General features: G+C 43.8%; 1 protein-coding gene across 1 annotated transcript in view; it reads left to right on the top strand.

Moving 5' to 3' along the window:
• The window catches only part of LOC116385439 (diacylglycerol kinase eta), a 60,186-nt gene extending 35,142 nt beyond the window's left edge, over positions 1 to 25,044 (top strand). The window contains exons 5-32 of the mRNA XM_031850932.1: positions 6,847 to 6,957; positions 7,411 to 7,491; positions 8,354 to 8,458; positions 9,320 to 9,452; positions 9,930 to 10,036; positions 10,229 to 10,354; positions 11,201 to 11,303; positions 11,531 to 11,690; positions 11,945 to 12,053; positions 12,982 to 13,121; positions 14,015 to 14,102; positions 15,024 to 15,115; positions 16,642 to 16,741; positions 17,569 to 17,634; positions 18,484 to 18,655; positions 18,792 to 18,890; positions 19,104 to 19,188; positions 19,321 to 19,428; positions 20,169 to 20,265; positions 20,364 to 20,471; positions 20,588 to 20,701; positions 21,413 to 21,547; positions 21,930 to 22,093; positions 23,115 to 23,220; positions 23,511 to 23,600; positions 23,911 to 24,024; positions 24,190 to 24,295; positions 24,974 to 25,044. Of these exons, the coding sequence (XP_031706792.1) occupies positions 6,847 to 6,957; positions 7,411 to 7,491; positions 8,354 to 8,458; positions 9,320 to 9,452; positions 9,930 to 10,036; positions 10,229 to 10,354; positions 11,201 to 11,303; positions 11,531 to 11,690; positions 11,945 to 12,053; positions 12,982 to 13,121; positions 14,015 to 14,102; positions 15,024 to 15,115; positions 16,642 to 16,741; positions 17,569 to 17,634; positions 18,484 to 18,655; positions 18,792 to 18,890; positions 19,104 to 19,188; positions 19,321 to 19,428; positions 20,169 to 20,265; positions 20,364 to 20,471; positions 20,588 to 20,701; positions 21,413 to 21,547; positions 21,930 to 22,093; positions 23,115 to 23,220; positions 23,511 to 23,600; positions 23,911 to 24,024; positions 24,190 to 24,295; positions 24,974 to 25,044 (3,090 nt within the window). The remainder of the gene's footprint in view (positions 1 to 6,846; positions 6,958 to 7,410; positions 7,492 to 8,353; positions 8,459 to 9,319; positions 9,453 to 9,929; positions 10,037 to 10,228; positions 10,355 to 11,200; positions 11,304 to 11,530; positions 11,691 to 11,944; positions 12,054 to 12,981; positions 13,122 to 14,014; positions 14,103 to 15,023; positions 15,116 to 16,641; positions 16,742 to 17,568; positions 17,635 to 18,483; positions 18,656 to 18,791; positions 18,891 to 19,103; positions 19,189 to 19,320; positions 19,429 to 20,168; positions 20,266 to 20,363; positions 20,472 to 20,587; positions 20,702 to 21,412; positions 21,548 to 21,929; positions 22,094 to 23,114; positions 23,221 to 23,510; positions 23,601 to 23,910; positions 24,025 to 24,189; positions 24,296 to 24,973) is intronic.
• The last annotated feature ends 1,688 nt before the right edge of the window (positions 25,045 to 26,732 follow it).

Raw genomic sequence — 26,732 nt, forward strand, 5'->3', positions numbered from 1 at the left:
GGGGGGGGGGGGGGGGGGGGGGGGGGGGGGGGGGGGGGGGGGTGTTCGGTGTCTGCGTCCATTTTTTAATTAGTTCTGGCAAAGACGCACCTGAGACACGTGTCTCTGTGTCGCTTCCTGTAGCTCATGAATAAACAGCTGCTGTTGATTGTTGAGGGGAAAACTGCTCTTTAAATGTAGTTTCTCACAAACCAAATTGTCCCTTAAACATATTTTAATTTAATTTTTTTCACTGCGGAATGATTATCGTCAGTGAAGCATCAGTAGTGTTGAACGTTATGGTAAGCGCTATTATACATCCCAAATATTCGGACGTTTCACTTACAAGCCGTTTAGTTCCCGTCATAATAGAGGAAGTTGCTCACTCATGAATGAACAACTTGTCCATTGTTTAGAAAAAAGTAGAAGCTTTAAAATGTATCGTTTCAAAATTCAGAAACCCGGATGCTTCTGTCCTGAATATAAGAAATAGTTCGAGAGACTTTTATTTTGAAAGACAAGTAGTTTAAGAAGACTCTCCTAATGTCTGTGATACAGTATTTTGTAGAGTCTTTACCAAAATTGAGCCTCTGCTTTACCCACAATAGCTAAACCGATATTTAGAAGTTTGACAGTCCAATACTGTCAATCAGCAAATATTTTAGTGGGACTTTTAATGGCAATTTCTTGGCATTATCATTTGTCACTAGCGATGGAGCTAAAATGAGCCGATATGTCGAGGATGTTTCTGTCGGTCTGCTCTTTCTGCAGTTCATCTTGGAAGCACAACTAAATAATTTCACTTAAAAATTTAATTTCTAGCTCCCTTTGCTGCAGAAAAACAATCGGTAATCCCAGTGGCTCCCTAATTATGGTCTCAGGAACGGCTTCACTCGTGTTTAATCTGAACATGTTCCGCTTTGTCCGCTGCAGAGAGGCGAACTAAATGTGTAAATGAATAAGTGCTCCATCACTGGGGGAGCAGCACGGACCTTTGGTGGCCTGAATGTTTCTTATCAGCAGGACGGGTGACTAGAGAATAACGTCTTCACCGTCATGAGAGTCATTTCACCTCCTTAGCTTTGCTACGGGACTCATTAAAGTCGCTAATGAATCCCTTTTGACCTGACGCTGATTTGATTTCAACCCACAAGAGATTTGGAAGTAGAGAAAAATGGGGGTGGGAGACAATAAAAAACTAAAAAACAGCTCTTGGAGAAGGGGTGAGAGAGTGAGAGAGTCAGTGAGTGAGTCTGCAGGGAACAGCATGTTTCTGCTCATTAAAGACAGAATGATATGCCGACTGGCAGGAAACACACACACTGTAATTTGCTTCGACAGAGGAGACACTGATCTGACACTGAAAGCCGTTCGATGAAGTCGTGTAGGCAGCAGACACACACACACACACACACACACACACAGGTTAGTGGGATCACAATGATGCGTCCTGTTTTAACCTCTCCATGATGTAACTGTAGTTGTGTGTGTATTACAACTTGTTTTGTTCTCTAAATTAGCATTCAAGCAAGAACAAATATTGTGTGTGTGTGTGTGTGTGTGTGTGTGTGTGTGTGTGTGTGTGTGTGTGTGTGTGTGTGTGTGTGTGTACCTGTCATTGCCGATCAGACAGGCTCTTCCAGTTCTATTTATAGCTTCAAGGAAATAGACTTGTTCTCACATGAACACACAGACACGCCACTCCTCTCAGGTGTGTGTGTGTCACTGAGGGGAGTGTATTTTGCATGCTCCGGCCTTATCTCCAGTATGTGTGTGTGTGTGTGTGTGTGAGAGAGACAGAAACACACACAGACACTCCCACAAAAGAGGCGTGCTCTGCAGCACACCTGAGGGGGCGTGGCTACCTGACGGGAAGTTTGAGAGGGAGGAAGTGTGATCACATTGTCCCAGGAGCTGCTGCTGTGGAAGGAGAGTCACCGCCGAGTCGTGGAGCGACAAAGAGACGGTTAAAGGGAAATGCTGTGTAGAAACAGCAGAAACCGGTAGAAGTCATCTTTGAGAAGAAGAAGAGGAAGATGGGAGGACGACGATCTGAATAGCAACGAAAACAAAGGGTAAAAAGTAGAGGGAGCAACTTCCTCTCTGCCGTTGCCCTCTTAAGAGTCGCCGGTCTAAAGGCCCGGACTGTGAGGTGTCCCGATGCTGGGCTTGTGTCGGCCCAGCGGCTGCTGCCTGGTGCCCCTGTTGTTCCGCTACGAGGGAGGAGAGCAGGACGACGAGAACCAGCTGGAGCCCAGTCACGTCGAGAAGTTGCAGGAGAGTCGCCTGGTGGTAGAGGTCAGTGTGTGAGGGACGCAAAGTGGAACCCCAAAGACCCCCGAGACTCAAAGAGGACAGCTTGGATTGATGATTGATGATACTGACCGTGTTTTAGAGGTCATGTTGTCTGGTTGATTGTGGTTTAATTCTGACTTTTAGGGAAGCAGTGATTTTTGTGTTGGTTCAAAGTCAGTTTTGAACTGGAAAATTCTGTATTTTTGGATGAAATCCTGTTGGAAGAGTACACACTTTTTAAAAACTTTTTTAAAAGAACAAAAATGTTCTCCTACCCCGTCTACAACAGTCATCCACAAACCCTGTGTTCCTACGAAAGACATTAATCTTCACAGATGTGAGTCATTTAGGAAAAAACAAAAGGCCCAGTAATTTCCTTCCCTGTTTGTTGGCAAACATCACAGACAACACATTTCTACTTTGTGGCTCATTTATGAGCTTTGGAAGGTGCGACTATAAGAGATTCAGAGCAATATTATAGAAACATTCAACTTTTATCTACGTAAAGAGTTTGTTCCACATCCCTCTGTGTATGCACACTTGCAATTTTGGCATGTGCTGACCTTTTTAAACATATTTCATCTCACAGAAAGGAAAGAAATGATCCCTTTTCATCCTGATTAAAAAGCATCCAGCAAAGATGGAAGCCTTGCTGAATGTCGATCCCAAGAGTAAGCGTAAAGATATTTACTCATGCAGTCTTTCCTTTTGAAGTAGCAGCAGAAGTGGGTCATTTCAAACGGCTTCATTACTTTCTCCCTTATCAGTGGCAGCTTGCTGTTCATTACACCGAATCGCGTCCGGATGGCAAAGCACCATAACGGTGTCCAGGTCGCTCCGCCGTCGAGGAAACACAAAGAAATCCAGAGTATTTGTTGATCGGCCGTGCGTATGTGATTTGGCGGGACGGGAGGTGGGGGGGGGGGGGGCAGACAGGTGCACTCGTGTGTGTTTTATTTGTGTGTGTGTGCGCGCTCGGTTGTTAAATGTAGCGGACTCGAAAAAGAAAAGGGTTGAATCAGTCAGATTTGTGTGTGTGGGTGCACTTCAGAGCTCTGTTTGACTGTGTCTGTGCATTTTGCAGATGAATAATTTTGTGTGTTAAAGCGCTCCTGTGTGCAAATCCACTTCACAGCTCGTGTGTGTGTGTGTGTGTGAGCGTGCATCAGGTCTACTGGGGCTGATTGTTGTGATGTAATTAGTCCTGCTCTAATGAATACACTGATCCGTCTGACAACATCTCTCAGCAGGAGAGGAAGAGGAGGGTGTGAGCTACAGTATGACCACGAGCTGGTGCAGAACCTGACCTTTTGCATACACTATGTGTTGTGTTTATGCAGGCATATGTACAGTATATGCGTTTTTTTTGTTTTTTTTTTGCTCTGCTGATATGCGTCTCCGCAGTAGCTAATCCGAAGGAAGCCTCCATCTTATTCAATCAGGCAACTTTGATTAAAAGCAAATTATTAGGAACAGAAATGGCCCAGAGGAGGTGTTGTGCGATACTCCAGATTTCAGCGTTGTTCACCAGATGCAAACTAAATTTACCCTCCTAGACAATATTTGATATTTTCACAGGAATGTGAGCTTGCTTAGCCAGATGTTGGGGATTAGCGAAGTTTCACACCTACATTGCAAAATCCTGAGTTGGGTCTAACTTACAGTACTGTACGTCCTTCAGCTTATATCAGCGGTTGCTATGTCATTACCCGCTTTTGTCAAACAAAACCACTCTGATTAGCTTCTTGACTGACGGCTCGTGTGGGTGTTCCTTTGGAAACCACGGATAAGCCCGGTTGGTGTTGCACCTCGCCGTTATATCTCAGGTAAGATATCTTCAGTCAAAAGAGACCTTTACACCTTTCTTGTTTGTGTGTTTTCTTATTTTTTCCTGCTCAAGGCATCGCCTCGTTCTTTTGTTTCTTTCTCTTTTACGTCGACTTTCCAGAGTCCCTTTTTTTGTTGTTGTGATTTCTGCATTGCACCTTCTTCCTTTGCTCCTCGCCGTTGTTTCTGTTTCCTATCTCCTCTCCCTAATGCGTACCATCGGGCCATCTATCACGGTTTCCACCATCAGTCCTTCCCTTCCTCTTCCTCTCTCCCTCGGGGTACAAAAACACATTTATTGTAAGACAGAAACATGCACAGCAGGAGCACAAGGAGCTGTGTAATGTCATTACAAGCTGGGATATCACATGGACACTGGTACGCAGGGATGCTGTTGAGAAATGATAGCGCTGGAGCGACGGTTTAGATTTGAGCACTGGTTTCTGAAGTGCTTCTGACTTGTATTACTCCGTCTGTTCAGACAGCCAAGGCCATTACTGCAAAGACAGACAGACAGGCAGAGAAAGGGAGACGGGAAATGATGGAGGGAAAATCAGAAAGACAGATTGAGATGGAAAGAGAGATGAGAAGGGGGAAAAAGACACGGAAATGGAAATAATGCGGCTAAAAGACAAAACGACATAGAGACAAGATAGATAGATGAGGAAAAGATAAAGATGAGGGGGAAACCTCTAATTGCAACAACAGCAAGGCCACTCATTCAAGATAATTGGCCTTGATGCTAGTTACTGTAGGATAAAATGCTCAATTAGCCAGCTAGCTAACAGCTGTTGAAGATACAGTAATGTACGAGATGCTAGCCACGCAGCTTACAAGCTAACAGACAAGATAATTTACAAGAAACAAAAACTAAGCACCATACAAACACATTCACATTAGCCACTGTGCCAGCTAGCAACTAGCTAATGTGGCTAAGGTGCTAGCCACTTTGCTAGCTAGCAATAGGGCTGCGTATTTATCTATTTGATATCTTAATACAATGCTTGGGTTCCAACTTGAGACCAAAACAACATGTTCTAACACATTACAGTAGTTTGGGGGAATATAAACATGTTTTTGGTATCATTGAATCAATAAATAAATAGATGAAATGCTAGTCTCATATTATAAAAGTCTCATGATTTAGTCAACAAAACTACAAATTGAACACATTTTCTGACACTTCTTAGTCCTCTGGTGTTGAGATTAGCAACAAACTAGTGCTCAACACACTCTGGTCCATTTAGTTTGTTAGATTTGGCGAAACCCAGCGATGCTTTGAACTTTTTTTTTAGTAGAGTAACTTTAATGCAACGCCAACTAAGGCCTCCTTTACCCTTTTCATTTCAAGTGTCACATCTGGATAAAACCCAGATGTGAATAAAGCATGATGTCATTATGACGTTGTGTGTTTTGATTTGTCTCACACACACACTTTTACTTTCTTTTTTCCTTTCATAAATTCACACACTTTTCTATTGTCCATGCTGTCAGCTTGTAGCTTTCTCTGGTTGATCGCATTCGATAAACAACATACTGTGTTTTCAGTCTTTTGTCATTGCCTGTGCTGTCTTTGTTTATTTATTATTATGGTGCAATTTTAGCAGTCTGCTCCTGTTTTGGATGATAACAAAATCAATATCCTTCCCTCCATCTCTCCCCGCGCTCCTTTTAGCACTCCGTCATCACTTCATTCAGTCACAAAAACTCTGTTCATACGTCACTAACAGTCTCACCCTTGTGCTCCTTAACACTTTCGATGTTAATGACAAAACAACCAAGAAAACGGTTAAATTACTTACATTTTCTTGTCATTTCTCAGGATTATGTTTTTTCGCAACCGCACACCAAGGAGCTAAAGCAAATAAAAGGAACTGGTAATGTCACCACTCAAACATTTCCAGTTAATCCACTCCAGCTTTATCGTGATGTATGTGTGAAAACCCCCCCTAGAGAGATGACGTCGACATTTCTGCAGTGAAAGTATGCGAGCGGTTTCTGTCAATTGATATAAATTAAAGTTGCCGCTGCGTCTCGTGCAGGAATGTTGATAAACGGCGGCGGTACGAAGGGAGCCATCAGTGACGTGATCAGAGCTTTAAGAGTGCATCTGGTGTGCGGTATCCTCTTGTTGGAGAGATGAGGATCTCCATGGTGACACCACCCCCTCCTCCCCGATGTCCTATCTCAGAATTGATTACCCATGGTGCATTCTGTCCTCTCTGGGCATGTACTCATAAATAGAAAGAGAGAGAAATAACGAGTGCGTGATGAGCCGAGAGAAACATGAAATCATTGCGTTATGGCCGTGTTAATAATTCTCATGCATGACTGCACCTCCTACCTGCTGCAACACTCCATCACTGTTGCTCCTATAATGGACGTCACCTCCTGGTTTTTGGGGAGGGGGTTTATGTATTAACTACATGTAGACTTTCCCACATCTGATCATGAATATGAGGAAGGTGGAAGGTGTTTGAAACGGCACAACAAACAATGCAGGAATAGTCCTTTAAGTAAACGTTCCCCATCTTAACAGATTCAGTCAACACCTCTCAAAACAAACAAGGCATCTTAGTGACACTATCCAAACTGATCTCCTTCTGCTCTACGCCTGAACTCCGTGAAGAACGGCTGTCACTTGAGGTGCTCAGAAGGATCTGGATGCTCTAACATCTGTTTTCCTTCTCTCTCTCTCTCTCCCTCCCCCACTCTTTTATGTTCTCTCGCTCCGTCTCGCCACAGAAAAGCGTGAAGGAGGGAATCCTGTTAAAGCAGACCAGCTCCTTCCAGAGATGGAAGAGGAGGTACTTCAAACTCAGAGGGAGGACCCTCTACTACGCCAAAGACTGCAAGGTCGGCAATGTCTCTGAGCTGCTACACATCCATCATTTCTTACCCAATTACTTGGATTTCAGAGGAAGTTTTTGAGAATAATTTCACATCTGCACGTCTGTTCAGAAAATGTGTATTGCCGTCTATAGATAAATGTTTTTCTAACACGCTTGTTTGGGTTTAAATACATGAATTGCAGGCAAGATCTCTTAGATACATTCACTTTCCATTTACCTTTTATTGTATGTTCAAGACATCAATTATTAATCAAATTTAGAGGTTCACACTTTTTGAATTCAATGAATATGTCAAGGAAATTGTTATCTTCCTCTTTTTTGACGCAATTAAAATAAACTTCTTGTTTCCACATATATATATGTATATATATAGATGTCAGCGTGTGATTATATGTACAGTATCTGGATAAGATACAAAAGAAGAAAAAGCTTATTGTTTGTCTTTTCCTCCCATTAGTCTCTGATTTTTGATGAAGTGGACCTATCAGACGCGAGCGTGGCCGAGACCAGCACCAAGAACATCAACAACAGCTTCACGGTAAGCAACAGGACTGCTCTGTACATTTCTACAATGTGGACAAAATAGACTTTGGTGTTCAAAATGTTTTTGAGCTTAAAATCCATCAGTATGTCGTATTATCATTCGGCCACTTTGATCCAGACTGAAATATCTTAACAACTATTCGACAGATTTCTATGAAATCTGGTACAGACGTTCATGGTGCTCTGAGGATGAACCCTACTGACTTTGGTGATCCTCTGACTTTTGCCTCTACCGCCACCACGGGGTTCACATTTGTGGTTTTGAGTGAAATAAGTTGCCATTAATGGTCATCTTTCCCTTAAGGAGGAAGATTAATAACTTCATATGTCCGTGACATTTAATCTAGCGCCGTTATTAGATCTAAAATGATGGTTTCTCCTGCTAAACTAATTAACTAATTATATTCCCATGTGCCTCAGATGTACTTTGTGTTGAGTGCTAATTCTCAAGCATCACCCAGGAAACACACACAAGCGGAGGCGTGTTCATGTGTTTCAGGGGGGAATAAATAGTGTGTAACACAGCTGAACAGATCACAGGTTCACTCACTGGCTGCAGGTATTTTCTGGCTGCAATTGGCCGCTAAAGGTTAAACCATTCCCACATTTTCTGCTGCACTTCGCAAACAGAATCTAACAGCAGCAGGCCGTGCTCAGCGTAGCTGCTCAACACCTGCATGTTGGCGTTGTCATTGTGAGTATGTAAGCATGCCGATGCAATGCTTTGAGCTACAAGCTCAGCACAGCTTCACAGAGAAACTAGCATGGCTTTAGAATCCCAACAATGTGACATGATGTTGACAGATGGATAAATGAGTTGCATAGATTTAAGTGCAGAAACACTTTCTCTTCCTCAGGTGATCACTCCATTTCGCAAACTGATGTTGTGCGCCGAGAGCAGGAAGGAGATGGAGGACTGGATCGGCGCTCTCAAATCCGTCCAAAAATGGGAAACCTATGAGGTCAGCGTCCCCCTGCACATTGTTTATTCAGCAGGCTGACACAATATCGAAATGAGCTCAATTGATGATAAACACTTGGTGTGTGATCTATTTAGATGAGAACAGGCGTCACACACTCACTTCTTAATTCTTCTCCCATCTGTTCTTCTTCTCAAAGTATCCACCTTTTCTGCTTTCTTGGAGGAAAACGCTCCCCCCCTCCTCCTCCTCCTCCTCCTCTCGTTTCTCTTATGTACTTTTCATTTCAGCTCTTTGCCAGCAGATTAATGTGGCTCATAAAATCAGCCCCTGTGCTTTAATAGGCTATAAAGAGAGCTGAGGACTGTGAGCTGCTGTCCCAGCTCAGCTGAAATCCTCTCAGGTGTTTGGCTCTCAATGTTCCTGGCGTTTGGAGATTTAATCTAATGTCATTGTCATTTACCCGGATATTCCTACTTTGTGTGTTTTTCCCGTCTCATACTGCGAGTTTGTGACATCAGATAGCATCTTCTCCAAATTCATCCTTATTTGGGAGCCGACATTTCGATATCTCTAGAGTTATGAAGACTTTCTAAAAAAGGATAAAAAGATGATTTTGTATCGGAAGTTTGTTCTGACTGCACTGATGTCTTACATTTGTTTCTGTATAGCTGCCTGTATGGAACTCTTTTGCCCGTCAGCTGCAGCATCGTTATCATTGTCTCTACCCTCGTGTGTCTCCATCCCAAGGCCACAGAGTTTAATATGCACTGCCGATGTCATTATCTTTTCCATGTAGCCGTACTTCCTCAGGCCCGTGTAGTCCAGCATGAAATCCTGCAGTATCTCTGCGTCCCCAGGCTACGTGTTCTGATGTGGATGTCTTTCCTCTCCCCTCCTCAGGCCAGCCAGTTCAACATGGAGCATTTCTCCGGGATGCACAACTGGTACGCCTGCTCGCACGCCAGACCGACCTTCTGCAACGTCTGCCGGGAGGCTCTGCCAGGCGTCACCTCCCACGGCCTCTCCTGCGAAGGTACACACACACAGTTGAAGACACATTGAAGGCCAACACCAGATATTCTGAGCAGTAATCTTTAGTTTCTTACCGTTCTCTTACGTAGATGTCTTTACTGAGAGTCTTATCGTTGCAGAGAAGCATTTAGAGCATGCGATAGTGGCAGTAAAGGAGTCTCTTTATAGCTGCTTATTGCAGGGCGAAGCTGGTTTCATCACCGTAATGACATACTTGGAAACATTATGAACACAAACATGCCACGTTTTTATATACATCAAAGGTCACTTACCAGTACGCATTATTGCGACATTTTTTATTTTTATTTGTTTGTCCCAGTTTGTTATGAATTAAAATGCTCTAATTCATTTGTTTGTGATTTGTCTCATCCTTTTCATACATTCCTATTGATCCTCACAAAATAATAACATCTAAATTGTCTCGGCCATTTCTACAAGTTTGTTCTAACGTGACATTTATTGATCTGTCCTCCTGCAGTTTGTAAGTTCAAGGCTCATAAGCGCTGTGCTGTTCGCTCCACCAACAACTGCAAATGGACCACACTGGCCTCCATAGGAAATGACATCATTGAGGATGAGGAAGGGGTGAGTGATCCAACTCTTTCAGTGAGAGACAACGTGTCAACAGAAGCTATTGTTGTGACTGTAGAGGAAGAAACAGGCAGATGTTTTTGATTTAACGTAGATCTTTTCATGCAAATCATTTCTGCCAAATGAGCCCCGGCTCAGGAACTCTGACGTCTCATGTTCTCTGTATCTTTGCATATTTTGTCCCAGGTGTTCATGCCTCACCAGTGGCTGGAAGGCAACCTGCCGGTCAGCGCCAAGTGTGTCGTGTGTGACAAGAACTGTGGCAGCGTGCGGCGGCTGCAGGACTGGCGCTGCCTCTGGTGCAAGGCCATCGTAAGTGGGATTCATTGTGGCTTCTATCTAAAGAAAACTGGTCAGATCAGTATTTATACAGGACATCGTTGCTACCCGAGTTATTTTCAGTTTTGATCTTACCCCTAAAACGTTTTTTACACACATCAACAGTGACATAAATGCACTGATGTCCATGGTAATAGAGTCAGCGCCAGTCCAGTTGGTCTCAAATAATTATCTCTCTTGTGGGAGGAATAACAAAGTCTGCGATGAGCCAGAATATTTATCTCTTATGTCCCAAATTTTGACTTCCAATAGCTCTTAAATGGCAAACCGACTATGCATGATAACAGAAGCAGTGTTGTGATGCTGCATTCTAAATGAAAGATCGGAGAAGAAAAGGTTTCCAATATATAGAGTGTATTTCTTTTTGGTCTTAGAACCACAGGAAGCTCTCAGTGCACTCAGAGTGAGGTGTGATCCATAACTTTGCATTGTTCTTGTTCTCCTCACTCTGGAGGGAGTTCAAATGAAGGCGTTCGTTTCAACATCCAGCAGAAAAGTCCAGTGAAATTGTCTTGAAGACGCAACCGGTAACAGAGATGGAACTTTATTCTGTCTCTTCTGTTCCACTTAGCAAAGGCTGAAGTGCTCTCGAGTGCGTCGGGCAAAAGAGCAGACGTTAATACGTCTAATCCTCAGCACGAGCACTCGCACAAGCGGATCAGAGTGGCATTTGTAAAGGTTACAGGACTGACATTTGGCAGGTTTCAGAGGGATGGAATGACCTTTCTGCTTCTACTGAAATGTAGAATTAATATGGAGACCACTGACTCTGTATGTGTGTGTGTGTTTGTGTGTGTTTGTGCGTGTGCGTATGTGTAGGTCCACAACAGCTGTAAAGAACAAATGGGTAAGGTGTGTCCATTGGGTCAATATCGAGTGTCAATCATCCCTCCCACTGCACTTAACAGCATCGACTCTGATGGTGAGACACCTCGTACGCACACACACACACACACTCACACACAGGTTCAACGTTCAGAGGTGTCACCTTTCAATGCAGAGGGCGGGACAATGCAAATGACAGTTTTACAGATCTGTCGATTAAATCAACTAATCAATTCGACAAAATTGTACTAGTGTTGGTTGAAGAATTTCTTCAGTCGAGGACAGCTCTATTGTTTTATTCATTTCCCGCTCATTCCCTCTCAGGCTTCTGGAAGGCCACCTCAGCGTCGTGCTCCAGTCCTCTCCTGGTCCTGGTCAACTCCAAAAGCGGAGACAACCAGGGGGTGAAGTTCCTCCGCAAGTTCAAGCAGCTCCTCAACCCGGCTCAAGTCTTTGACCTGATGAATGGAGGACCAGAGCTCGGGTACTTTAATAAACAAGGAAACAATAAGCTCACATGTAGCAGAAATATCTCACATGTACTTGTTAACAGGCTTTGTTGTTACTGGTTGACAGCTTCACCAGTGGGAGTTTCTAGTTGCTCACGACTTGTTTAATGCGTGTACTGATGCTGTAATTTCGCTGCCTTTTTCATGACATCTACCGCTTAACATTTTGTGCTTCGCGTCCTCCTCTTCCTCTCTTCATCCTCCCCTCCCACTCTCCTCGCTCCCTCAGCCTGCGCCTTTTCCAGAAGTTTGTGACGTTTCGTATCCTGGTGTGCGGGGGAGATGGCAGCGTGGGCTGGGTGCTCTCAGAGCTGGATAAACTCAACCTCCATAAACAGGTGAGGAGGAGGAGGAGGAGGAGGGGATGATGATATAATATGTAAGGGAACTGTGGAAAATGCTGCAGGGCAAGAGAAAGCAGCAAGCTACCTCTTGTGCAATTTCTACCTGTGGTCACATTTTGTAACAAGTAAAATTAGAAAATACATATAAAAAGGACTCAATAAATACAGAGTGTCAGGAAGGACAGGGGAGAGGAGGGTGGCGATCGGTAAAATTCCCAATGATACACTGATTAGCTCAACTAATTAGCTGACGTCACGGAATTAATCCAAATGAATGAAGGAAGTGTCGGATGACATGGTTATTATTTTAAATGAGTGGATTAGTGGACACATAAATGCCATGTCAAATCAGTTAGAATACTTCCAGGTCATGTCAAATGAAATGTTGACGGGTCAGTCAGTGTGATGGTTCTACAATCATCATCTGACAATAATCTTTATTTGTAACATGTTAGTTTGTAATTGTCTCCGTCCAGGACTGTATAGTGATTCCATTTCACTGATTGGTAAGATTTTGACAAAAGTGATAAATTACAAATATCACAATGTTTTTGTAAGTGAACCTAAAGCTTCAATTCCTTCTCTAACTAAGCTTTTGTATTTGTCTTTGTATCACTTTCATGCATGTCTGCCGTTGTCTTCACTTGTAACTGTAGTAGAAAACTTAGATTCACGTCCCTAAATATCAGTGTATGGACTCAAGTGTGCTCATGTTTACCAAGCCGAACAATGTTTGGTTACACTGTAAAATGTTTAATTCAGATTAAAAGAGGGTTGATAATCAACACATGAAGTGCATCTGTGCGGACACATCCGTAGCGTCTGACTTAAATAGACGTAAATCATTTGTCTTGTGCTGACTTTGATCAAAGTTTGGATTTAATCAACTTGTTTGCAGATGACATGTTGTCTTACGTTACAGTGCCAGCTGGGCGTTCTGCCTCTGGGCACGGGCAACGACCTGGCTCGTGTTCTGGGCTGGGGAGGCCTCTGTGACGACGACGCTCAGCTGCTGCAGATCCTGGAGAAGCTGGAGAGAGCCACCACCAAGATGCTGGACCGGTAAGACCAGAGGGGGGTCTGGTGAAAACCTGGTTAACACTGCGTCTTCTCAGCCAGGTGCAGTGTGTCTAACCGAGTTTGCACATCCGTGTTTCTTTTGTTTTCCTTGGAGGGCTTTGCTGTCATTTTTCAGGTGAGCCAAGGACTGAATTGCTTTAAGCTACAGTCTCTCCATAACTGAACAGGCTCTCAAGGGCAGGAGACAGGAGCAAGAATTTGTCACAGCAATAAAGATAATTAGCTGAAAGTACTGCAGGCTATGTATCGCTATTTATACCTCTGGCAAACATTCATAGACACCATTTAAGAAATACTTATCATGCCTCAATGTTGAACATGAAGCAGCATTAGTGCATTATTGGCTTCTGATGGTTGAAAACAAACTTATAAATCAACCAAGAATTACACATAGCATATATCAGGGACGTCCCAGTGACGTTTTTATGGCCCCAATCATTATACGACTCCTTTTAAGTTAAATCTGATACTTGTAAATAATTAAATGTTGACTAAATATGTATCTGGCACATTTAAGTAACAGCTGCAACCTGCCACCTTATTTTTCACAAGCTATTTGTTACTGAAGGTCCCCATTTAAAACGTTAAAGTTATTGATGTGAAGGAAAGTTTTATCTGCCAGAATGCAACACTTGTTCAGAGATGTTTCAGAGTGATGCTTCTTTTACCTCATAAACAATCTTTGGCAGAGAACAAGGTAGTCACTGCTCCCTGCCGACAAATAGTCCTTCCACTTCTTCCACGTTTTTATCGGCAGTACATTCACATAAAGGCGGCGTGTTGGATTCCCTGTGTCCTGTCCTCCTGAATTGATCAGATTAGATGATAATAAAGTTCATTATCTTGTTCTTGACCTCCCCGTGTGTCTCTTTTAGATGGAGTGTGATGACGTACGAGGTGCCCACCACCACCAAACGCACGCCGCTCGTGAAAGAAGACGACAGCCTCGATTGTCCTCTGCAGGTAAATTGCTTTCAGAAAAGCTGCCTGCTTTTTAGACAGATGGTGTCCATAAATTAGACCCACGCAGCCAGATCCTCGCCAGCTCCCTGAAATTATTTTTGAAAACATCCACTGAGAATCAATTGAGTCTGGCAGCTGGCAGGCGAAGCAATCAGAGCTAATCCACCGGCGGTGGCGTAGATATTGACAAACGGCAGCTCTGTATTTTGAATTTAAGCAAAAGGAAAATAAGGAAAAACACTTTTATTTTGCACATAAACAGGATAGAAACTACCTGAATACATAAACACCACTATACCAGTAAAATATATGTTCTATCTAGACAACCTCAGGATTAAATAATATCACTCCTTTGATGTTTAAGTCTTGACACCACACACTTGTTTTTCCTCTTAATATTCTGCAATACAGTTCCAGAAAATCAACCTGAGGTATTTCAGGATGATTTACAGTTGAACACTTGTCTGCTGCACACTTTAAATAGATCTGTTGGTTACGTTGACCTCTTCAGGCCTCTAACAGAGATCAAAACAAAGTATTCTGAGAAGTAAAGCTTTAATGGTCTCAAGTGGAATTCCTCACATCTGAGTAACGTGTGCAACATGTGACGACGGGTCCAGAGAAGTTGATGCTTTAATTCCAACAGTCACAGAGCAAAAAAGTTAGTGAACAGCTGATGTGAAGAATCACATTTCATTTTGTTTTTGGTACCTAAAGGAAGACATTCCTCACCAGCGTTACCTTGAACTCTTAAGGAAAACTTAAAAAACATCTGTTAACAAACTCTCACACAACTCGTACAGTAAAATCCAAGTCTTCATTTAAACCAGTTCTCTCTCTCTCTCTCTCTCTCTGTCTCTCTCTCTGTCTCTGTCTCTCTCTCTCTCCCTCCCCCTCCCTCTCTCTCTCCCTCCCCCCCAGGTCCACATCACTCAGTATGCAGACTCCGTTGCCTCCCACCTCGCCAAGATCCTGGACTCGGACAAACACAGCGACGTCATTTCCTCTGCCAAGTACGTGCTGTGAATACCTTGTGACGCCTTGGAGGAGGGGGGAAAGTAGAAGGGGGAGAAAGAAGGATGGGAAGACGAGATAAAGAGGGCAGGATGATAGAAAATAGAGAAGAGAGATAATGACAGAAAGAGCCAGACAAAAAGTGAGCGTCTGGTCAATGAGTATTGATTTTCTTGCTCCCTAAGGACACACACACACACACACACACACACACACAGAGGGGACAGTAAGTGAAAGAGACAAATCAGTATTTAGGGCTCATCCTCAGTGCATTAGGACATTAGAAGTCTTCCCTCGGGAATAGTCTGGCGGCCGTTACAGAGCACTTTTCTCCAGCGCTCCCCGTGTGTCTATGTAGTGGAGACCTGCAGCACGTTAAAAAGCACGACGCCGGTGTTGTCGGACAAAGTAAAATGCCGTCATTCCTGCTTTAAAATGTCTTACTGTGGAATTTTAACAGGTTTGAATTAACCAAGAGTCGAGATGGGATTCCATTTGGGATCAGCAAGCTCAGTGGAGTTTATTCATGCATGGGGCTGTGACTTGTTATTATGCAGTTTGCTGCTGTTGTTTTGGCAGCACAGAGACATTCAGTAAAGTGGGCCTGCTGTCGGGCTCTAATGGCTCCCGTTAACCGTTAGCAGTGATTTGTTCCTGAGGTAATGGGGTCAAAGTGGAGATTAAAGACGAATAAGTGCGATCGATACGAAGAACAACGCTCTCTCACACAGGTGTAAGAGTTTAATGATAACCCTGCTTTGTCATTGACTTTAAGAAGCAACACCTCTGTTGTGCTGCACACATTAGAAACCAACATCTGGCCTGATTATATTAAAGGTTAGAGAGGAACGCTTTCTGCTTAACGACAGGTTTAAAAGCTGTATTAAGCTTCATAAGCTTCAGCTTATGAAGACATATCCTGTTATTATTTGTGTTTTGAGACGCAGACAAGGACTGCACAATGTTCAGGAGATCCATTCAGCGACACTTCCAAAAGAAATGAAGACATTTTAAGCAGAGTTGCACAGTATTCAGCAGACACACTGAGCACACGCCTTCCAAAAACCTCCATAAACTTCTTAAAGCAGTGTGCAATATCATGCATATTTCATTTACAGATATCTAATTTAGAAAAAATAAACTAGCCTGCGAGAGCGTTCACGGGAGGACGAGGCTCGTAAAATGAGGAGCGTGTTTTCATTTGACATGATCCAATATTTGCTGATCGCTGTGCGAGTTTGGAGAAACCTCCCCGCTGAGTCATGCGGCAGCAACGTAACAGCTGTGAGTAAATAGTGACTGCGTGAAGGCGACGCAGCCGACGGGCAGGTGATGAAACGAGAGCGCCCGTCACTCTGTGTGCATGCGTGTGCGTGCGTGCGTGTGTGTGTGTGTGTGTGTGTGTGTGTGTGAGATCTCCAAACACAGTGACTGCACGGTGACTCACCTAAATCTGAAACGAGTCAACATGCTGACTCCTTTAATTTTCAACATTAATCATGTCGACCCCCCCCCCCCCCATCAGGTTCCTGTGTGGGACGGTGAATGACTTCGTGGCGGAGGTCGGGAAGGCGTACGAGAGAGCCACAGAGAACAAGGAGGAGGCCGACGCCATGGCAAAGAAGGTAAATGTGTGTGTAATCGTTTGTATTATGCAAGAGCTTGTGTAACGCTAGTGAGCTGTGTGTGTGTGTGTGTGTGTGTGTGTGTGTGTGTGTGTGTGTGTGTGTGTGTGTGTGTGTGTGTGTGTGAGAGAAACAGAGAGTGTGACCGAGATAGTTGTGTAAAGGTTAGGTGCCACTATTCCCTCCCATTTGTATCTAATTAATATTTTTGGCACTTTTTAAGAATCAAGTTGAAAGAGCAGTTGAGGCTGGAAAAATTGGGTTTAAGTCACCAAATACCTTTTTTTTTTTTTTATATATATATATATATATATATATACACTCAGTATAAACAGCATGTAGTTTATGGAACACGCCGATACAGAATATATTCTGTGTGTTACTGTTGGAGATGATTATTTTACCAACCTTAAAGCCATTCAGAGGAAAGAAAATGAAATGTAAATATCGTGCTGAGAGGAAGTTATTGAGGCTCACATCTGAGAAGAGAACATCTTGTCACCCAGCAGAGCACCTCAAGCTTTCCCCAAACCTCTTCTGTCACAGCTCCGTCCCACTTATCCCACTTATTCCAAGTAATGTGAGGCTTTATTGATGTCTGGAGGAAAAATGAATTATGAAAGACCTCAATGGGCTGTTTAGGTTATTGATCTCACGCCGCTTTGGAGTGTTACTGCAGCTGCACAAAAATGATCATTTAGAAACGCCTGCCTGTCGATGATGTGCACTTAAAGTCCACATGTACTCTCCTCATCAGAGTGGAGTGAGCTGGGGAGCCACACACACAGTAACATGATCTGAATGACCCGTCTGTCTCTTTCTTTCAGTGTTCTTTGCTGAACGAGAAGCTCGATTCTCTGGTCAAGGCCTTGAGTGAAGAAGCGGAGGCTCAGGTAAAAAAAAAAAAAAAAAACAATTCTGATTAACATGATTAGAAATCAGTGTCACTGTCAAATACCGTAATACTTCATATCAAGCAAAAGCGTGCAGCAAAATTAGATTTGAACAGTAACAAAAAGTGTGACCAATAACTCAAAAGCTGCTTGTTTAAGGATATATTTCTTGTTTCTTTACCTTTCACTTGATCCGGTCACTGTGTTGTTATGAGTCTCGCTCTCTAGCGTCACGTCCAATAATCCAAATCAGATAAATATTCAGCCATGACACTGAACATCTGTTATCATGTCTGAGATATTGAATGGTGTTAGAAAGTGTTCCTCCGTTGAAACACCAGGGAGTGTTTAAATCCCCTCGATTCGACCTTTACAGGAGAAGCAGTATCTTAACATCTTCACTTTCCTCACAGGAGCTTAACAAACAGAACGGCATACAGCTCCTCGTGTCCCTTTGGAGACTTTCGTTCACAGATTGATGTCGGTGCTCTTAAAGGAATAACGCAGCCCTCAAAATGTCAGGATGATTTCAACCTCCTGCTCAATAAAAGGGGAAAGGAAAGTTTAGCTTTTCACCAAGCATCGTTTCATTTCTGATGAATAAAGTCTTCCTCGGTTCTGCCTGTAAATGAATATTGACCCGCCTCTATTTGCCAGAAACAAGAGAGAGGGATGTCACACCACAGAGCAGGAATAGTGAAAATGAACACTGCTGCTTTGGTGATAATGTGGCAATGCTGCAGGGATCATTATTATCATTATCATTATTATCAACAGGAAAATACCAGGATGTGTTTTACAGATGCTACATTAGCGGATGTTTCCTCTTCTTTCTCCCGTCACGTCCAGGTGGTGCCAGCGGGTTCGGTGCCCAGCCAGGAGAGCGTCGGCTCGAGCCCCGTCGAAAGCGTCGGCGAGTCGGGTTCAGACGGTAAAACGTACCGGTCCAAAGAGCAGCTGATGCTCAGGGCCAACAGCCTGAAGAAAGCCCTGAGGCAGATCATCGAACAGGCAGAGAAAGGTGAGAGGAAGGCCAGAAAGCATTGTGTTGTTGGTCCTCGTCCTGCTATTCCTTTCTTCTTCTTTTGCTATTATTTTGGCACCATCGTGCCTCGAGGGGGTTTTTGTATCGAGTTCACCGATGTTGTCGTTTTCAGTGGTGGACGAGCAGAACCGACACACGCAGGTCCAGAGGATGTCGTCCTCGTCCTCCATCAAAAGAGAGAACAGCGAGGAGCTGAAGGATGCCGAGCCACGTGAGTGTCCCTTTAGTTTGATCTCAGCAGGGACGCGAGGTGAAGGGACGCACCCCGAAATGCTGCTTTGTACATTTTAAAGACTCGCACTACTGAATTTTGTCGGAAAAGGTTTGATGACCCCTGATTTCGTCAAGGATAACACATCATTTGTGCAATGTCACTGTTATTTTGTCTAAAGAAACTTTGCAGAACATTTATTCTTCTGTGCAGGTCAAGGAAGCTTAAGTCCCACCTCCCCTATTGTCCTGGAGAAGCCAGAGAGCCTCCACACGGTCACCTTCAGCGAGGACTCTGTGTAAGTCTTTGTGTGCACTCGTCGGTTTGCATTCACATCCGTGTCCTTCACACACTAGCTACGGGTTGATAAGATGTATTAATGTGTTGTCACGTTTTAGGGAAACAATGTAGATATGTTCTGTATTTGCAGACAATGTTCAGAGAAGTGTGTGATGAACAACTACTTCGGCATCGGCCTGGACGCCAAGATCTCCCTCGAGTTCAACAACAAGAGAGATGAGAACCCTAAGAAATGCAGGTATGAACACACACACACACACACACACACACACAAAAACATAATTTTATTTGTTTACCAACAACAAATTGTATGTTGCAACTGTTCCAACTGTCCTGCTTAGTGTTTATTCATCACACAAATATTTAGAGAATACTTTAACTCTTCTTCGCTGGAAACTCATCAAAAGTTAAAGTAAAGAGTTTTACAAGATTGTGTCGTGGATGTTAATCAGTTAGTAACAGCTCTTTTATATATACTTATATATAACATATTATTCCATGACATTCTCAATAATACTAGTTATACATGTGACAGGGTCGTCAGATACATACAGCAGCAAATCATCTGCATATATAGAAAGTCAAATCTTCGGTGCTTAAATCACTTCACATTTGGTCAGTTGCTTGACTTCTCTCGACATCTATATTGCTGATTTTTGTTCATAAATGCTGCGACAAAGCGTCTCTGACCCGCTTCTTCCCCGTGACAAACGCAGCCGAGGATCTCGGGTGTTTGTATTAAGTAAAGCGTCCGCCACCGTGTCATAAACCTCATTTTGACATGATGTGGGAGAGTCCTGTGTTTCTATGCTTGGTAACGTTGAGGACATAGTTTAAAGAGAAATGTCAACACAGAATGATGAAAACTACTCCCAGTATCCTTCACCAGCTACAGCGATTCAGCTCAACCTCATTGATACCGTTCTCTGGTCACTGACGTTGACTTCCATAGCGTTGATTGGTTTCTTCTTTCTGCAGCAGTCGTACCAAGAACATGATGTGGTACGGAGTGCTGGGGACGAAAGAGCTGGTCCAGAAGACCTACAAGAACCTGGAGCAGAGAGTTCAGCTGGAGGTCTGAATGGGGAATATTTAGGGGAAATGAAATGCCATCATTTTGTGTGTATTCTCTCTTTTATTAACCTCCAGTACTCTCTCTCTCTCTCTGTTCAGTGTGACGGTGTTCCCATGTCTCTGCCCAGCCTGCAGGGCTTGGCTGTGCTCAACATCCCCAGCTATGCAGGCGGGATCAACTTCTGGGGAGGCACCAAGGAGGACAACGTGAGTGTTGTGAGAGATGTAGCGTAGCGCTCATCTACACCTCAAAGAAAGCTCAGCGACATCAAACAGATTTGAAAAGTTACCGGATGTTGTTCACTCTCGACTCTTGTGTTCAGAACTTTGGCGCTCCGTCATTTGATGATAAGAAGTTGGAGGTGGTGGCGGTGTTCGGCAGCATGCAGATGGCCATGTCCAGAGTCATCAACCTGCAGCACCACCGCATCGCACAGGTAACCTCCATCCCTGCATGTAGTAGACACACCTCTATTAGCACAGTTACGCAACAACCATTAGAATGAAAACATGACGTCTCCTTGGCCGATACTTTGGTTAATGACCAAATTCCTGCTAAACTAATAACACTCCTGTCGGCGTCACCTGTACTTTGTGTTCAGTGCTAATGTTAGCATGCTAACACATCAAACATAGGCAATAAGAACCATGCTTGATTGTCATCGGCAGCATGCGGATATTCTCATTTAGCTTCCTCACGGAGATTTCATCAAAGACTCTTCACTCTTCAGCCGCCCCAGGCTGCTGACATGCGTGTGTCTGATCAGAGCCTTCATCTTGTTAGAGTGATTCAACTTCAACACTAAATCAAAGCACTTCAATTCTTAGATCAACAAACAACCTCGTGTCAGGTGTTGAGCGGTTAGCAGCCGTCTCCCACAGATTTCTTTGCAGAAGAATATATTTGCACGTACTGCTGTTTGTTTTAATCTCCTGAACCTGAAGTGAATGAGAGACGCTGCTTTCCCTTTCAGTCACAAGGTGTCTTTGGCCAAGTTCTCCATGTGTAGATTGGTGCTATCCATGTGCAGGTTCTACAGGATCCCATGACATGAGGACAGAGGAGGTCGAGCACAGGGCCGCTGGTAATAATCGGCTGTATGAGGTCTCGTCTGACGGCTGCCGTTTTGTGCTCTGTTGCGTCTCAGTGCCGCCAGGTGAAGATCACCATCCTCGGGGAGGAGGGGGTTCCTGTGCAGGTGGACGGAGAGGCCTGGATCCAGCCGCCCGGCATCGTCAAGATCGTCCACAAGAACCGAGCACAGATGCTCACCAGAGACAGAGTAATGTCCCACTCAAATATCAACTACTATTCTTTTTTTTTTCTCCCTCAGTTTCCTAAAATTTACAGTTAAAAATATGTTTTGCTTGTATCTCAGCACAGACGAGAGATTACCTGTTTACTGGAACCTCTTCTGCTTATTCCTTTGTCTTCATTCAGATCTTGAATTCGATGGTGTTTTCACATTTTTCAAGGACTATCTTTTAGAAATTGGTCTGGCTGAGGCACAGGTAGTCAGAGTTCAGTTAACGGGAGGGAAACTTTTTAGTAGAGTCTGTTTTTGGCTGAAACGTCGGCACTTAAATGGTCTTGCGAAATGCAGTCCTGAAACAAAATATTGTTCTCAGTGTTGAAAAGGAACACAAGTGACTTGTTTGTTCCAGGCGTTCGAGAGCACGCTGAAGTCGTGGGAGGACAAGAGGAAGTTCGACAGCTACCGCGACAGCAGACCCCGCCTTAACTCCCAGCAGTCCATGGAGTACCTGACGGAGGAGGAGTGCGCGCAGGTTCAGCAGCTGGGCATCGTGGCCGACACACTCATCAACAAGTAAGACGCAGGTTAAAAGCCCCACTTATCTGCGCTGGATTTAACTGTATAACTATAATATATTCTCATTTTGTGTGTGTTTTTTTCGGTGCGCGTTTTGCCGTTCTCTGATTGAACCTGTTTCAAAGATGCAGAGACCTCGTTGACGATGGACATTATTAACAACACCACCAGAAGTTATACCATCACAGAAGCTTCTCCAACTTTACGAGTTCATTACTTTATGCAAATTGCAAATAAACAAACATAATGACACTATTTGACACACATCAAAGCAAGCTTATCAGCTACCTTTCTGTTTGATGATCTGCTTCTGTGTGTTTGTGTTCTGAAGATAAAAAGGGTCGGGGGGGGGGGGGGGGGGGAATTGTGCTCTACATTTTGGGATTTGTTTCTCCCACTGCAATCAGCTGGCTCATTTGTTTCCCTCCGTTGCACCGATGAGCCATTCCATGTCTCTTTTTCACGCTTATACACCTTTTGGTTCCCTCGGGGGTCTTCTCAGTACGTCTCAGTTTGTCCGATTTATTATCATCTTCTCGATTATATTTGCAAAAATAAATTCCCCTTTCAGGATGATTCATATTTTAATTACATTTGCTAACTTGTCTCCGAAGCTGAGATACAGTCATAACAAGAGATTTGAAATGGAAAATGTGAGGAGCACAATAAAGGGCGTGCACGTAAATGTTTGAGGGTCCGAGTGGAGATGTTTGGACGGCAGATGGAGACCGATACAGGAAGTGCTGACAGACTTTCATCAAACGGACACAGATGTGATTCATCTTAAAGTTTTGTGATTTAAAACTTTTGAATCCAAACATCTACAAATAGAACTGAGATGGGGGGAGAGAGTCGAGTCCATTTTATTTACAGAGCTACAGAAACCGAGCTCCTGTCCCATCAACAGGCGGAGACGGCTTGTTGGAATAATCACTATAATTGAGCCTCTTCAGCTCGTTGAGATAATAATTGCAGCTCTTTGAAGTCTGTGATTCCCACCGTCTGGTTCTTCCCTCAGGATCCGCGAGGCAGCCAAGACCCACAAGCTGGTGGAGCAAGAACTGGCCCACGCCGTCAACGCCACCGCCCTGGTGCTCACGGAGGCCAAACTGTCCACCCCTGAGGTATTAAGAGAGGCCCACGTTGTTCAACGTTAAATTAAAAAGACAGACATAATACTATGATTATAAGTAAACAAACAGAGTCGCGTGTCGGGGGATCGGTCGGCAGCTTTGTTCTGTACGAGCAAACAGACGAACCGGTTCGTCTGTAATGAAAGACAAATATTTAGTTAATATAAAATCACATAAAGTAAAAGCAGACTTAAAAAAAACAAATGACTTTGTGTTTGTGAGAAGATGCAGATAAAATAGAAGAATAAGCTCAATCTGAAGTGATTCGTTTGTGTTTTCAGTGTCTGAGTCGCAGCACGGCCGTGGAGATCGTCAACAGCAGTAAAGTCCTCCAGGCCGAGACCAGGATGCTGCTTGATGGAAAACTACTGGTACAGTTGTTCACTTTCATGCACGGCGTCTCTCTGTGTTGTCTTTGTTCCACTCTTCTGTTCTCTTCCTCTCCGTCTCTGCCTGAAAGCCGTTTCCATCTCACATTTCACTTTATACCGTCTGTTGTCTTTGCTCAGTTTGTTTGCTGAAGCTTTATTTACCTTGTGAAGGAAACTTATCATCGCTCGCAATAAACCTTTGTGCAGCAGAGCAAACGTAACTAGAGAAGGTCATCTCTGAAGTGTGAACGCTGGGTACCACGCTCATGAGTAGAAATGGATTATTTAGTTTCCTCCTCGTCCTCCACAGTCGGACTCTCCGGAGGAGGCGGCACTTCGGACGACCCTGAACAGCCTCAGCGCCGAGCTCCACAAGCTGGACGACATCCACTGGATCTGTCCGCTCATGCAGTGCTCCGAGGAGGTGAGGGGGGATCGCAAAAATCATCCGTTGTGTCGTCACAGTCTGTCTAACAAACAGCCACAGTGTCATTCCTAACTCGTCGCAGCACAGCTGTCCGTTCTCACAGCTCGTCTGAAAACGTAGAATATCTCTTTATTGCATTTTCATGTGTTCTTCTTTCTGTAGGACTCGGTGAGGGTCAACAGTAAGAGCAGCATAAAGCTGAAGATCATACCCAAGGTGAAGGAGAGAGAGAAGCTCCACAAGCAGAAGTCTAACAGCTCTCTCTCAGGTAACAGAGCCCCAGTCCCACCCACCACATCACATATGCAAAACTATATTAGTTCCTTCTGTTTAGAAGAATAAACTATTTAGAGCACACTACTTATTATGATAGCTGTCTCTCTCCTCATTGTGTTCGGCAATTAGGCGGCAAGCTCCGATTCTGCCGAGAGAAGAGTCTTAACTTTGCATTCTCTCTAGTGTCCACCAGGGGGCGACTCCTCTGGTTGTATAGAAGTCTATGAGAAAATGACTCTACTTCTCTCTTGATTTATTACCTCAGTAAACATTGTAAACATGAGTTTATGGTCTCAATCTCTAGTTTCAAGTCTTCTTCAATACAGCATGATGTTCATTTAGTACATTATGGTCTATTTAGAGTCACACAGACCATAAAGCAGGGGATGCTTTAGGGCGGGCCTTACTGTGATTGACAGGTCTTTACGTCACTCCTCTGCCATCCATAGAAAAGTAATCGGACATTAATCGATCTCTGGGAACGTCCGCTGCCAAACCGTATCCCTATAATCTAAAGCTAAACAACTTAAATAAAGCACATTTGCAGCATCTCCATCGTCTTATTTTGGGGCATTATGGTCATTTATTTATTTATTTATTTATTTATTGTAAACAAACCGAGAGGTCCAGAAATTGTCATTTTAATTTAATTTGTCTTTCTCTCATGCAGGAAATTGGGAAATCAAAGGAGGGGCTGGTGAGGCAGATTCCTCGGGCGAAAGACGTCCAAGAGGGCGCTAAAACTCCCCCCCCCCCCCCCCCCCCCCCTCTCCACCAGGGGTGAGGAGCACCCCTCCTGTTCTCCTCCCCTCTAACCGCAATACCTAGTGGCCTGACAGAGGTGTGAGGAAGAAGAGGAGAACCATCTTCCCAACGTTTATGCTACGTCCTCCCTGCTTCTTTATCCTCCATTGTGCAGGGAGGATTCTTCTTTCTTCTATTTCTTCTTTTGTGTTTTCTGAGGGGGGCGTGGCTTTGCATCGCTTCACCATCGGCGTCCTGCTCTTGGTTCCGTTTGCCTGCTTGAGTTTGGAAGCTGCCGTGGCCGACAGAGGACAAGGGAGGCGTGGAACAAAAGGGTTCTCGCAGACGTTTCTTTTTGTTGACATAGAAATGTGTTTCTGTGGTGCTCTCCTTGCATGTCGAGTGCAGTCATCTTATTTTATATCTATTATAAGTTGTTACAATGTTTGAATTCTTTTCTCTCTAACTTACGAACAGCCTTCAGACTTTGAGTATTTATTTCTTCTTGCTGCTGCCATGAGAACTGAAGTGGCAACAAAATGAACAAAGTGAAACATCTCGACCTTATCCTCGACTGAACTGAGGAATATCTTAAATGTTGCAAAAAAAACAAACAACTCGTACTGAAGAATGTACTCGTGTGGACTTGTATTAACCTGTGAATAATGTTGAATCATATACGGTTTCACAAAGGTTCTGCTGTCGTGGTTCTAAAGTGGTTCTTAATGGGCTGTTGTCTGTGTGATCCGACGCTTTATGACGAGTCACTTCATCTGGAACTCGGCCTCACAAAAGGATTGTTGTGATTTTAAAGTACGGTACAGCGCGTTGTTATTTATAAGGTCTAACATGTGACTCGTGTGGGAGTCGGAGAGAAGTCCGCACACTGGTTTCAGGAACGGCACCAGATGAACTGACTCGATGCGTTGTGTTGTGTTGTGAAGATGTTTACAGAAGGAGGAAGCATCAAACACACATTAACACGACATTGCAGCTACTTGGTATCCTACTCCTACTTTGCCATACTCCTGATTGTATATGTAACATAAGAGTACGAGTCGGTGCATATTTGATTTTGCCTTGTCTGTGGTTAAAAGCTTTTATTATTATTACAAATGTATATTATATTTTTTTGTATATCTTATTTTCCCAATGCTAATCTGTGAAGCTGTCCTGGCTTTGACGAGCTCCTCTGCCACTGTGCATACAGTCCAAGCCAACCGATGCTGTCCGTTGTGTCCCCGCATGCATTCTCAGCCTCACTGTGTCGGCTGGGCGTCGCCTCAAAATAGTCAATTTAGCTCGTTTGTGCCGACCGACCGGCAGCATTTGTGGGTTTTTACTGCAAGAGCGCTTATGGTGGTAAAACCAGGTTATAACAAAAACTAAGATTTCATATATCTCCAGTGTGTGAAGTTAACTTCATCTGCTGCTGTTCGGAAATGGCTAAAAATATTGGCGTTTACGAGTTCTAGAGGCGACTACTATTCAGGTTTTACAGTGATGTTCTTTAAAGGAACGGTCAGACATTTTGGGGAAATTTGCTTATTCACTGTGTAACCAAATGATGGAGAAAAAGATTTCTACTCGTTGCACCTCTGTGCAGTCGGTAAAGAGACTCCTCGACCTGCCGAGCTTAAAAAACTAAACCAGAACTGGACTCTTTCAAAAGTAAAAATCGTAGT

The sequence above is a fragment of the Anarrhichthys ocellatus genome, unplaced genomic scaffold (genome assembly GCF_004355925.1).
Source record: "Anarrhichthys ocellatus isolate YVR2014 unplaced genomic scaffold, GSC_Weel_1.0 scaffold11, whole genome shotgun sequence".
In the NCBI taxonomy this organism is placed as follows: Eukaryota; Metazoa; Chordata; class Actinopteri; order Perciformes; family Anarhichadidae; genus Anarrhichthys; species Anarrhichthys ocellatus.